Source organism: Aethalodelphis obliquidens, unplaced genomic scaffold (assembly GCF_003676395.1).
Source record: "Aethalodelphis obliquidens isolate GAN/ISIS:26980383/991018 unplaced genomic scaffold, ASM367639v1 scaffold11, whole genome shotgun sequence".
In the NCBI taxonomy this organism is placed as follows: Eukaryota; Metazoa; Chordata; class Mammalia; order Artiodactyla; family Delphinidae; genus Aethalodelphis; species Aethalodelphis obliquidens.
In genome coordinates, this window is record NW_020837955.1 from 36,219,996 (window position 1) to 36,233,659 (window position 13,664).

The window sequence follows — 13,664 nt, forward strand, 5'->3', positions numbered from 1 at the left end:
CCCAAGAAATACTTGTTGAATGGCTTAGTCATACGCTTCCTTATCACAACCAGTTACTGGTTATACTCAAGAAGAGATTTCATTCCCACGCCCCAGAACATTCCGTTTCTCTTCTCCACGTCCATTTCCCCTCTTTTTTTGCCTCAGTGTTTCATCAATGTGTACCACCCTGTAACCACTTTCAAGAGTTTTACCCTATCTGTATACCACCGTATTATTATCTACTTATTATTTTTCTTTACATCGATTCATTTTTATTTCAATATATTAACTTTTGTGTTAGGTAATGTCTGTGAAGTTATGGGTTTGATGTGCTAATTAGAACTTCTTCCTCATATGCTTCAAATGTATAACTATTTAAAATACCCTCATATGAGAAACCTTACTATGGTAACACCTCCTTACCCTATAAAAGTCAGCTTAAGTATTCCCTCTTCTGGAAAATCTCCCCATGCCTCTTCCGAGGCTGATTGAAATACTGCTTTTATGTTTCTGTCATGTGGTGGCCATTCCATGAACCATCTGTAGAAGTGGGCAAGGGACCACGAGGCATCTGACATTGCACAGGGCCAGGAATGCAGTAGATACTCAATACGTGATTTTGAAAGACTGAATGAAACCTCTTGGGTCCAGGAGAGTTTGTGCTGTCTGGCCACGTATGGGTGTCCTGGGCGGACGCCCTAGGATTCTCTGAAGACAGTGTGCTGTAACCAACCTTCCATTTGGGCGCCCACAAACAAGGCAGATATGTGAACTTCCATGTAGACTCACTTCCGGCAGGGAGCTAGTGTGTTCTTTGTTTAGGGAGAGTTTGACCTCTGTCCTTCAGCATCACACACTCCCTACCAGTTAACCAGCCACCTTGCATGTTTCCAGTCTCTGGCCTCGTTTCCCAGGTTTCTTCACGTATGAAGTTATGGCATTGGCCGTTCAGGGGGGTGCCCATGGTCCAGTGGGGCAGAAGCAAGTCACATAGTTAGAATGAATAGAATTGGATAGAATGAAGGTTCCTTTCAGTCTCCTGAATAACTTCTCCTAATACACCTGCTGTACCCTCGGTTCTTCCCGCTCCGAAGGCCGACGGCACCTGGTGTCTGCTGGTGTTCTTGGTCCCATCCTCCTGCTTCTTGCCCCTCCAGCATGAGTCTGTCTGCCCAGGCAGGGTCCTGTCTTACGCACTTTTATACCCGCATGGGCACTTGGAATAGTGGTCAGTGAATATTTGATTAGTTCATGGTTATTTAGGTATCAGGCAAATTTGGACACGGGTTTCTCGTTTGGCTTCCCATTTTCATGTGGCTTGCCACCTCTCAGCCAAAGAAAAATATCATTGCCACAACAGCGTGTAAAGGAAGCTGCAAACACAGAACAGAGCAGTACTCAGTGGACAGAGCTGGGGGTGTTTCCTAGGCACTGATTTGCCTTTTGTTTTCCAGGAGACTCCACTGGCAAAGAATCTTTGATTTGCTTTGTGGTTTTAGAGCCTTAGGTCTAGTATGGACCAAATGAAAGCTTCTCAACATCACAGTTGACAGCCTTTTCACGATGCTTTTGGTTGCAAGTAACAGACAACCCAATACAAGAAAACAACAATACTAGGTCCATCATTTCTCCTGGCAGGAAATCCAGAGGCAGGGCACTTCCAAGGTTGAGTAATTCATTAGCCCTTTTCATCTTCCTCTCTACCTGAATTTAGTGTGCTGGTTAATGTTCCCCTTCATTGTTTCAAACTGGCTGCAGAAGCTCTAAGCATCAGGCCCATATGACAATGTCGAGAGGCAGGAAGACATCTGAAGACACAAGATTTGCAGTCTTGTATCTCCTCTGGAGAGTGAGGAGAATGTCTCCAGAAATACAACAGACTTTCCTTTCTGTTTCATTGGCCAAGGGTGTGTCACATGACCATACCTAAACTAATTATTTGAACATTAGTAAGTAAGTAAACAGGAGAGGGAACATCACTTTTGGAGGCAACCCATGACTCCTGCCACAAAAGTTCAGATTCAGAGTTTCTCCCAGTGTGGTTTGGAAAGCATCTCCACCAGAATTATCCAGAATATTCTTGCTAAAATGCTCATTCCTGAGCCCCTTCCTGACTTCCTGAATCACAATCGCTGGGAACATTTTAAAAATAACCCAGGGGGTCTAACATGCACCAAGTTTTGGACCCATGGTGCTTGTGGTTGTTACCTACTAATATTTACAGGTTGTAGATCATCCTTCAGCTGTGCTGACCCTCTTGAGGGGAGGCTGAGGGAGCGAAGAGAATACAGAGTCAGCCTTCAAAATTCCCTTGCCAGTCCTTGCCTTTTGGAGATTCAAACAGGAATATTAACTGATACAGTGATGATATCCGGGATTTGGTTTAAAATAATCCGAGTAACAAGTGAGAAGTGAGCATGTGAATACAACAGAGTTAGCCATGATTTGATAATATTGAAACTGTTTGATATAATAGAGTTCATTATACTGTTCTCTTCACTTAAGTTTAAAAAAATCTCCCTTCCTGGGCTTCCCTGGTGGCGCAGTGGTTGAGAGTCCGCCTGCCGATGCAGGGGACATGAGTCCGTGCCCCGGTCCGGGAAGATCCCACATGCCGCGGAGCGGCTGGGCCTGTGAGCCATGGCCACTGAGCCTGCGCGTCCGAAGCCTGTGCTCTGCAACGGGAGAGGCCACAACAGTGAGACGCCCGCGTACCGCAAAAAAAAAAAAAAAAATCTCCCTTCCTGATACCTGCTCTGTCACTATGTAGCCTTTGACCTTGGGTGTGTCAATCTCCTTCTCTGGGTCTCAGATTGGATTCCAGGATTCCAACAGCACAAGTTCTTTTCTATAAAGCAGTGTATTCATGTTTTCTTTTTCTCCTTTTCCCTCCAAATGAACCTTTTCGTGCACAAAATCTTTTGTGGAACCCAAAGATATGACAGATTTCAGTGAAACAGCTCTGGTTACAGGGGCCTCCCAAGTAGCCTTTAAGATAACTCCAGAAACCTAGGACTCTGGAGAAGATGGTTGAACAGCTGTTGCACTGGGGCATTGCTGAAAACACTGACCACATTTCTGCAGGGGCCTTGACCTTGTACTCAGAACCAAGAAATCCTTAGGATGTAAAGATTCTGTCATGGATGCAATTACTAAGGCACATCCATGCTGCCTGTGATTCAGTCTTCTTCTATAGAGTCCAGGTATCCCAAGACGAAGGGCATAAGCACGTGTCTGTCCTACTCTGTACCAGTGCAGTCATCCCTCTGCATACCTGGAGAATGATTCCAGGACCCCCGTGGATAGGCAAATCCGAGGATGCTCAAGTCCCTTATATGAAATGGTGTAGTATTTGCATATAACCTACACACATTCTCCCATATATTTTAAATCATCTCTAGATTACTTATAATACCTAATACAACATAAATGTTATGTAAATAGTCGCCTGTGCATAGCAAAATTTAAGTTCTGCTTTTGGGGGCTTTCTGGAATTTTTTTCCTGAATATTTTCGATCCACAGTTGGTTGCAGATGCAGAAGACGCAGATGTGGGGGGCCTGCTGTGTCGTATTGTTACCCTTGACCTGGAGCCGGAGGAGACAGGCAATGCACATTTACTATTGCTTCAAGTTTATCATCAGGGCAACTTTTCCAGCTGCGGCCAGGACCAGGGCTGTGTGGGTGGCTGAGACTTTCTGGTATGGATGTATCTTTGTCAGATGTCGGGATTTAAATATCAATCCCTCGTGATGTTGAGAGCCCTTTATTTCATCTTGCAATGAGTGTGTCCTACACTGGACCACGGCTCTGTCTGAAAGCTAGCTACTGAACATCATTGCGCTGTTCTGATCCTGATGATACCTTGGAGAGGTGCTGGGGTCAGGTCTTTCTCAGCCAGAGTGTTTCTCCTGCAATGAATGGTCTTAGACTCTGGATACTTTCATAAAATTCTTCAAGGAGGAGATTAAATCACAGTAGTAACCAGATACCTACTGCATTAGTTTCCTATTGCTGCTATGATACATGGCCACAAAATTCATGGCTTAAGACAATACAGATTTATTTTCTGGGCTTCCCTGGTGGCGCAGTGGTTGAGAGTCCGCCTGCCGATGCAGGGGACATGGGTTCGTGCCCCGGTCCGGGAAGATCCCACATGCCGCGGAGCGGCTGGGCCCGTGAGCCATGGCCGCTGAGCCTGGGCGTCCGGAGCCTGTGCTCCACAACGGGAGAGGCCACAACAGTGAGAGGCCCGCGTGCCGCAAAAAAAAAAAAAAATTTCCTTACAGCTCTGTAGGTAAAACATCTCACATTGGTCTCAGTGGGCTAAAATCAGTAGGGCTGTGTTCCTTTCTGGAAGCCCTAGGGGAAAACCTATCTCCTTGCTTTTCCAGCTTCTAGAGTCTGCCCACATTTATTGTCTTGTGATGTCCATCCTCCATCTTCAAAGACAGCAACACAGCATCTTCAAATCTCTCTCTGACTCTGCTTCCACTATCAGTTCTTTTTTTCTCTGACTCTCTTCTTCCTCCCTCTTCCACTTATAAGGACCCTTGCGATTATACTGGGCCCACCCGGATAATCCAGGATAATCTCCCTATTTTATGGTCAGATGATTAGCAACCTTAATTCCCCTTTGCCCTGTAAATTAATATACTCACGGACATCTTTGTGGACATCCTTGAGGAGGGCATCATTCTCCTGGCCACACCAGTAGGTTTCAAAGCATAGTGGTACCTTCCTGTGTCATGAAGGATATGCCTCCGGCAACTGGGGAGGGGCTATTTCACTTGAAAGGGATGTTATCTGGAAATCATGTTAGCTCTTTGCCTAATTGGAATGCTCAAGCTTAGGAGGTGGTGAGTGGAACATTTTTTTTTATTTTTTTTTTTTTACCGTGAGTGGGTATGACCTCGGATCAGGGCACAAGGGCACAGAAGACTGGGCATTCCAATTCTCATGTCACGAACAGCTGATGGTATACATTTGAACAAATTAGTCTATTTGAGTGTCAGTTATCACATTAGTGAAATAGGCACTTTAATACTAAACCCCTGGGCCCATGATAAGCATGTGAAGGAGGAATCTATTTAAATTTCCGTCAGAAATGTGATTCTTAGAAGCATGGTGTTTTTAAAAAAACAGTATTTTAGTGGAAGGCAATAAAAGTCTACTTCTTTATTCTACAGAGAATTCCCATTTGGGGACATCGAGCCTTGGGCATCTGTTTCTTTAAGAGGAGGAAATGAAGCCTTGAGTCATTTGTGAGTCTCTTACCCTTTGGTCCCAGAGGATATAAAACACAGCAATGTTTTCTTGACACTAAACTTAAAATAGGAAGCCTGGAGCCCACATATAGCCACAGGCTCTTCTCCATTGCGGCCTAGATGCAGAAATTTCCAGAGAAAAGGTGATACGTTTCACTGGTGCAGGCAGGTAAGCGCCACTCTGGGGGTGAGGTCTATGTTAGCGAAGGAGTTGATCTGGGGTCCTATGAGAAAAACAAAAAACCGAAATCCACAACGCACAAATAGAAACTCAAATGCTTCCCGGAAATATGGCCGCGGGAAGGGGTTTGGATTTAGCCTCTGCCCAATTTGGAGGGCACATCAGCCCAGGAGAAGGCATAGGCAACAGGTTTTGCAAACTGTAGAGCGCAGTGCGCTCTAAGGCTCCGTGGTTAAGCAGAGTTAGGACTAGGCAGGTGAAGAAAGAAGGGCCAAAATTTGGCTCCCGGAACCAACGAGCCACCACATTAGTCCCAGCTTCTTTCTGAGGCTCCGGAGGCCAGCGGGCCGGCATCCCCCTCCTCCCCTCCGTCTCCACACCGCCCCCCCCCCACGCCGCCCCGGGCTCGGCGGAGGCGGAGGCGAAGGAAGCGCGCGTGGACCGCAGAGTTGGGGCACCGGTCTGTACTTGGCCTTCTCAGTGGTTCACACGCCGGTGCCTTCCCCGCGTTGTCATGAGTAGTGGAAAGCGCCGTGTAAAAACTAAGAGCTGTAGCAAGTTGTCATGACTCAGAGACTCCTGGAGGAAGTCTGCAGCGCATTCGCGAGCAGCGCCCGAGCCGCGCGTCCGTCTGTCCGACTGTCTCTCTGTCCCCTGCGCGCTCGGCGGCCGCGGGGCGAGTGGGCGCGCCGCCGCGTGGGCCCCTCGGTGGCCTGGGCGCGCCGCGACCGGCCCCGCGCATTCCTGGCCCGTGAGGAGAGCGCGGCGGGCGCCCAGCGCGAGCAGCTGGCTGCGCGCTGGCCGGCCGGGAGCGCCGAGAGCTGGGGGAGGAGCCTGGCCCGGCCGCCGCCGCTCTCCCACTCATTGGCCTTTTGTGCTGCAACTTTGCCCGAGCCCTTCGGGGAGCCGCGCCGCCCCGCGCCCGCCCCGCGCAGTTACCCCGGGAAAGTTTGCGTCCCCGGCCGGGCCGGGCCGTGAGACTCCGCGCGCCGCGCCGCCGCCGGGCTCGGAAACCTCAGCCTCTCGGGGGCTCTTGGGCAGTTGCGTCCCCGAAGGAAGGCGGCTCCGTGGTAAGTGCGCCGCGGGCAAGGGCGGGCGGGAGGGCGAGCGCCCGGAGTCGGGGAGGAGACCCGCGTCCCCAGGACCTTGGCCGCCAGACAAAGGCGTGCTAGAAGTAGCCGAAGCTCATTTTATCTTTCCCCAACGGGGACTGGCTAGGGGGAGGAAACTGGCTGAACACACATGTGTGTCACTTGCTGGCACTGGCAGAGGAGTGTGTCTGCGGGGGAGCCGGCGGGGCCCGCGGCTTCTGCCCGGGAAGCTCGTTCCGTCGGGTGAGGCGGGTCGGGATCCGCGCCCGAGGTCGGGGCGCATGCCCGAGGCTGGGATCCCGCTCACGGTGGAGGTCCCCGCCCGCGGTTGGGGTTCGTGCCGGTGGCCCGGGTCCCCGCCCGCCTCCCGGCTCCGCGCCATCCCCGCTGGGGTGCTTGCGGGCTGGTGTGGTCCCACCCGGTAGCGTGGGGGCTCCCCCGGCGGGCCACAGCGGCGCGTGGATTAGCCCTAAAACTCTGCACTGGACTTCTTCCGAGTTTGGGACTTTTAAATTCTCGAATAGTTACGTCAGCGGGGCTAGTGCACTTCAGGGCTCGGACGCACCACGTGACCAGCCCTTGATTTTTTTTTTTTTTTTTTCTTTTTTTTTTCTTTTTTTCTTTTTTCTCTTTCTCCTTGGCGTCCTTGGCTCCCGCGGCCTCGGGCCGTGTCTTCCCCACGACCTCCGAGCGCTTTCTGCTGCAAGCTGTTGCATGGTGTTCCTGCGACGTTTGTTGTCCTCCTCGGTGCTTGTCTTTTCTTAAATGGCATCGTCATCAGCGTGATATTATTATTGTTGTTATCTTTTGCCTCCGTCAAATGCTAGGACAGGAAAATGTGGGAGTGGGTTGAGATACAAGTGAAATAGACATTGTGAGAAAAATGTGTCTCCAAGGTGTACTGGGGGGATGGAAATAGAAGCTGAGCCTAGGGAAGGGTAGCCAGGGTGTTTGGTTGGTGCGGGAGTGTGTGTGCGCCTGCGCACGTCTTCATATGTGTGCGTGCATGTGTACACATGTCTGTCCCAAGCCTTTTCTATCACAGTACATGGAATAGCAGGGGTCCTAGTGCAATTTCCTATCTGTTTTATGCCAGAGGAAGGTTCAGCTCTGTTATTAGGTGGAGAACTTCTTATTTCTCTAGGATTCCCTATTGAGGCCACATTTCAAAGACTGTTTCCATTGTATTTAGAAATGACTTTGTCTGGGGCCTTGTCCCGAGACTGGGTTTCATCTGTGGTTTTCATCCATCCAGATTCACTTATATATTTCAAAGTTAGTCTTCACTAGTGTTTTTAGGGGGTCCATTTGGACAAGTGATGAAACTCAGAGGAAGGATTTGGTTGGGAATTGTGGAGTGAGTTACCTCTTAGAATGTTCGGTTTTCCCGTTCTGAGGTTGAGCTGGGAGCTCCTCCAGAGAATGGGGCCAGTTGTGCTGGGCACGTGAGTGGAAGGGAGTGGATTCCCACGGGGCTTCTCATACGCTGTGCCTGGGGCTTGGGCATTCTCTTCAGAGGAGAGTTGCAGGAAATAGGTCAGGGACTGCCCTCCTTGTGCAGACACCACAGCCAACTCTCAGCTACCCAGAGCCTCTTCTTTGGTTCTTACGTTGTCACTGGCCCCTCATCAAAAGTTAACTTCCCAAGTCTCAGGGAGGCCAGCACCACAGAGTACAACCCATGCATAGGCAGTACTGCTCGTGGAGCCAACGCACCCCTCCTGGTCCCCTCTGGGAGAGCTAGACAGAACTGGCATCTGGTCCCTCTGTTCACATGCATCCCTTTTGTCTCTCTGAGCTTGGGCACTTAGAATATTTTAGCTGGAAGGAAACTTAAAAATCAAGATTTCATTTTACAGATGTGAAAAGGGAGACTCAGAGAAGTCCGGGGTCTTGCTCAGGGTCACATGTGAAGGTGGGACTCAAACCCAGGACCCCAGACACCTGACCTGGCAGCTAAGTCCTGTGGCCTCTTTGGTTTCACGCCGTGTACCGTGGTTATTTACATTTGTCGTTTCTGTGGAGACAGACAGTGCTTCCCGGTGGGCTTGTCTAGTTTACGGTACCACTCCACAAGTATGACGAGGGGCCGGGGGTCGGGGTAAATGGTAGTTGAAGTCAGTAAGGCCACCCCTGCTCTCAGGGAGGGGTGTGTGTGTGTGAGATACCTGAACGGACACACACTGGGCAAACTTTATGGTGAGGATAGTGCCCCAGGAGGGGATGTGTGCATATGCATGAGGATGTTTGGTCGTCCCAGGGACTGGAGCGGGCAATACCTAGTAAGGGCCAGGGATGCCATGCATGGGACAGTCCTGTCCAACCAAGAACCGCTTCACCCTAAATGCCAATAGCACCCCCTGTAGCGGACACTGCAAGGGTTTGAGGAGTTGGGAGAGACCAGTTCTAATTGGGAAGATGAGAGATGGGGATCTATGGGCTCACTAGACTCCAGGCTTCAGGTTTGAATGAGGCTGGGAGAGACTGAGGGTGAGGTCAAGAGCCGTGTGTGTGTGTGTGTGTGTGTGTGTGTGTGTGTGTGTGTGTGTGTGTGTGTGTTCTCCTGGTACTCAGTTCCACAGCCAAAAGCAGATGGTTCTTGAATTAACTATGGTTTGAGTCGAGCAAGCCCTGACACCTTTTGCATAACCAGGAGAAGGTTTAGGAAGCTGGTGGTGGTGTCCCTGACTAGTCCTGGTGGGAGAAGCAAGTCTAAGGAGGAGAACTGGGTGCCCTGGTCTCTCCCGCTGTGACCTGTGGCCACGGCGCACGAAATCTGTCCTGGAGGCTGGGCTTTGTCTCCCTTGCCCCCGCTGAGGTCACAGTCCTTTGTTCACCTCAATAACCATTTCCACAGCAACTCACCGTGATGACAAAACAGGCCAAGGATTATGAAATCATTCCAGAGAAAGGAAGCCATGAAAAAGAAGAGCTGGGGAAAAAAGTTTGTAGGGAATTGCCTCTAAAAATAGAGTAGAGGGCAGGCAAAATTCTCGGGGGACTACAGAGCCCTGACCTGTGATGGGGCTTTCGTTTCAGATACATTGGGTATCAGCTGCGTCCCCCTCCCTTTCCTGTCTGATCCACTCTGGTGTATGGTTTCAGTCTGTCATTTAGCAAATGTATTCAGGCTACCACTTAAAAGAAAGCAAAGTTCCCAAGACTGTTTTTCCGTGGCTTGGAGAAAGGCGGTCTAGAGAGAGCTCCAAATTCAGAGACAGAGATTTTGTATTAGAATCCCTGCCGCACTCTTAACCAGCTCTGTGACCTTGAACAAGTCACTAACCGTGTCTGTGAATCATGATTTCCATCTCATTAACAGTGGGGGTAGTCACAGTGCCCGCCTGGCTCACAGAGCTGTAGGGGCAAGTGAAATCATGTGCATGAAAATACTTGGCAAACTGTGAAGTGCGGTGCAAATGGAAAGTCATGCTAATATTTTTCACTGTTATGATTAAAAAGGATTTAATTAGAGGAGGTAGATTTCCTAACACCTCCTGTAGCTTATTTTTGTTGTTATTATTTTTAATTGGAAACAAGGAGGTGTGCTAGTCGATGCAGAGCTCTTTTATTTGGAAGCTGGTTATCTAGGTTTCCTTTCTATCCATCTTCCCTTGCTTTGTCACCCTCCCGTTTAATTGCTTATTTATACTTTCCCCAGAAAACAAGTAAAAATGAAAGAATAGGAAATGCACGTCAGTTCCTCTTACAGAGAGCAAATCTGGTGAAAAACTGCAAAGAGAAAGCAGTCGCTTCACTGGCTCCTATGCAGGACTGGCTGTTTAGAGTCCTAATTCCTCTCGCTGCCTGGTTGCGTCCAGTGGGTCCTCTGAGGCCCAGAGCTCTCCGGGTGGGTGTCTGTGTCATCGAGAGCTTACGGTTCCTGGCCAGCATCCTCCGGTTTAAGCTCCTGAGGGCACAGGGTTGGTTTCCTATCATGACGTTTCCCCAGTGCGGCCCGTTCCACAGAGGCGATAAGAAGATGGGTCATGTCCACGTGAGGAGCATCTTTTCCCTCCTTCTTTTATGGTCAGGATGCCCCTCCCTCCAGCCCTCAGGCTTCCCCTGGCTGCCTGCTCTCCAGCGCCTGCTTCACAGGAAACAGTAGAAGGTCCAGTGTTCCCTTGCAAACCTTGACCGAGGCTCGCTCACCTTGTGAGTTACCTGGCCCAGGAACCTGTGTTCCACAGCTCCCTGCTTCCAGCTCCCAAGTTGTCTTGTGCTCAGCCAGGTGCTAGGGTCTCTCTCTTCCAGTGCCGACAAGACCCTGCCTCATTTCCCCGGCATCCTCGTGCCTAGTGTCGTGCTGAGTAGGACACCTGTCCAGCGGTTCCTTCTTGGGTCAGTGACTGTCTGCTTTGGCTTCTCTCTGGAAACGGCGGGTACAAGGCTTTGCTCCATGCATGATGTCTAGACCTCTCGTTGCATTCCGTGGGTAGGGAGAGCTTACAGAGGTAATTTTGCTACTTGTATAGTTTTGGAATCAGGGAAAATCTGTGACTGTTATAAGAGATGGAGAGCTCCAAGAGGTTTTTTTTAAAAAAGAACACTCAAATTTTGCCTCGTCTGTACTTAAGGCATTTGTTCAGGCCTCAGCTTGATTACGAGCTGAGTTGCCTGCTCTCAGTTCAGAAAAGTTAGAGAAGCTGGCTCTGGCCTGAATTAAGTGGCAGCTAGACAGCTCTGGTGGCAGCAGCAGTTAACATCTTTCTGCCCTTGCTACTTTCCTTGCATCCATACGTTCAACTAATATTTATCGGACACCTACTGTTTGTTGAGGACCCATTGTGAGATTGACGCTGTGCTTGACATCTATGTTTTGCTCTTATTTCTTTTAATAATCTTTCCAAGTTATTCAATTTGTCCCCATTTTATAGGTTCAGAAACTGAGGCTCAAAGAGGTTAATGAACTTGCCTAGGACTACAAAAAGCTAGGAAATGGCAAAGCTGGCTTCAAGCTCACATCTGCCCGTCTCCAGAGCTGTGCTCTCTGTACTGTACTCACTGCCCTGCTCACCCCCCCAGTGGATGACTCAGTTGGATTTCTGTGCCCAGGGTTCTGGTGAAGTCGAGGCACCTGTTGGTTACATGCACGGGCTCTCGGGAGAAGTAGGCAGCCTTGGCCGAGGTCTTGACCCCAAGGTGCTGGCCTGTTCATCAGGCATACCCCTTGGCTTTGTGCTCTCTGATCAGGGGAGCAACTACGTCATCACTTACCTGACCATGTAGCTTCTCCCAGCACCTGGATGGGTTTATTTCTTTGTCTTTTGAAAAGAACAGTGACTACTGTCTCCCTGCCTTGTCCTCCTAGAATAACTTCCTCCCCTTTGAGCTTTGCATAAACCCCAGTCCTTGAGTTCGTTAACCCTGAGAGGTACGGGGGCAGCAGTCCGATTTTAAGGAGTGCGTAAGTTGTGTATGAGAGGGGGGTTCCCCCTCTGCGCCCCCTCCCCGTCACCAGGTCTCCCAGGGAGCTGGTCACCCCGCCTCCCATCTGTAAGTCCTAACCAGGAACCTGGCCCCTGGACAAGGTGCCAGGCCAGCTGGGGCTGGGCCACAGTGGACACGGCCCAGAGCCTCCTCCAAGATGTCCTTTTCCAGCCATCCCAGGGGGCTGTGCCTCTAGAGTCTCGGGGTTTTCAGGTCAGAAAATCAGTGGCCTGGAAGGGACCCTGGAGACCCAACAGTCCAAACCCTCATTTTATGGAGGACGTGCCTGCAGTCTGGGTGGGGAAGGGTCTTGCCCAGCTACCCCGGGTTAGAGCCGTGCCAGCGCCCCCGTGGACTGCTCACATGCTTTCTGTGGGGAGGCGGACCCCGCTGGGCTGCTTTGCACGTCACTGTCTTCATTCTGCATGCTTGAGAGAGACGCCGCTTGAGACCAGGGTCCTGTTGGCGTGAGGTTTGCGGTCGGAGCAGCCGGATGGAGCTGAGCTCAGCGTGGCCGTGGGTAGTGACTTTCTCCATCCAGGGGCTCCATTTGCTCTTCCTGAAACGGGCTGTCACATTGCTCACAGTGACAAAGGCCCTGCACGGTGCCCGGCACACAGTAGGTGCTCCTAAACCTTGGTTCCCGTTGCTGTTGCCACCTGTACTCATCCTTGTTCTATGACCCCAGACGGCATGCACACCTGAGGGAGCACACCTGGGCAGGGGCGGCGGGAGGAGGGGCACGGGTACTTTGAAGAAGCACATTCAGTGTGTTCCGTTGGGGAAAACACCACACCCTGTTGTGTTTTGTGTTACTGACGCCATCACTTGTGAAGCACTTCCATGTGCCGGGCCCTTTGCCAGTCGACATGACTGGTCTCAGCGAACCCTCCCCACGCCCTTTCCAGACAGGGCGGCCCTTGCCCTCTCTGACAGATAGGGAAGCTGGGCTCTGAGGAAATCTTCCACAAGGTTGCACAGCTCTTTATTGCGGGAGTGGTGTTGAGACCCTGGCCTCCTGTCACCGGCTCCATCCTGCCTCTCTGGGGAGAGCGCGGTGGGGATGCAGGTTCTGTCTCGGAACGCTGAGGGGGCACCTGGAAGGGATGCGTGTATGTGCCCCACGTGCTCCCGTGCCTTGGCCCTGGCTTCTAACCTTTGCCAGCTGGGTCGTGCCCAACTCCTAACCGGCCAACAGCTCCCAAGATGGAGATCTCAGAGTATGCCGTTTTGGTCATTTATGACAGGTTTTGCTTTTCTTAAAAAAAAAAAAAAAAGAGGACTGAGCCAGTGTGAGCAGCGCTGGGCTGTCTTTCAGCTGTGTTGGTGAGAGCTTCACCAGCACTTTCCAAAGTGCCCAGCTCCCGGGCGGCCTGGCCCGAGCCTGGGGGCTGCCTGGTGGTGGTGAGTTATCTGTTACTCATTCTGTTAGAAAAAAGTGCAAGCAGCACATCAAAACCGCAGACTCACCGGGGTTATTCCCTAGAATGATGTACCTTTATTTAATTTGAACAACTGACTTCATTGAAAGGTAAGTATAAAGCAAACAATAGTACCGAGGGTCTAAGGTACTAGACGTGAAACGTGCAGTCATTAACGCGACTTTCCAACCAATCAGATGCTTAAAATCCAAATCATCTTTGATTGTTCCCTGTTTCGCTTTCCTCCGTCTTCACGATGTGTTGGGGGGACATCGTGAAGCTCGATGCACGAC

General features: G+C 50.6%; 1 protein-coding gene across 16 annotated transcripts in view; it reads left to right on the forward strand.

Moving 5' to 3' along the window:
- Positions 1 to 13,664, forward strand: part of TACC2 (transforming acidic coiled-coil containing protein 2) — a 184,500-nt gene that overhangs the window by 62,092 nt on the left and 108,744 nt on the right. For 11 of the 16 annotated variants that reach the window (XM_027112815.1, XM_027112830.1, XM_027112829.1 and 8 more), the window contains one exon: positions 5,171 to 5,245. The exons of the other annotated variants lie outside the window; for them this stretch is intronic. In XM_027112815.1, the coding sequence (XP_026968616.1) occupies positions 5,171 to 5,245 (75 nt within the window). The remainder of the gene's footprint in view (positions 1 to 5,170; positions 5,246 to 13,664) is intronic. 16 annotated transcript variants of the gene reach the window in all.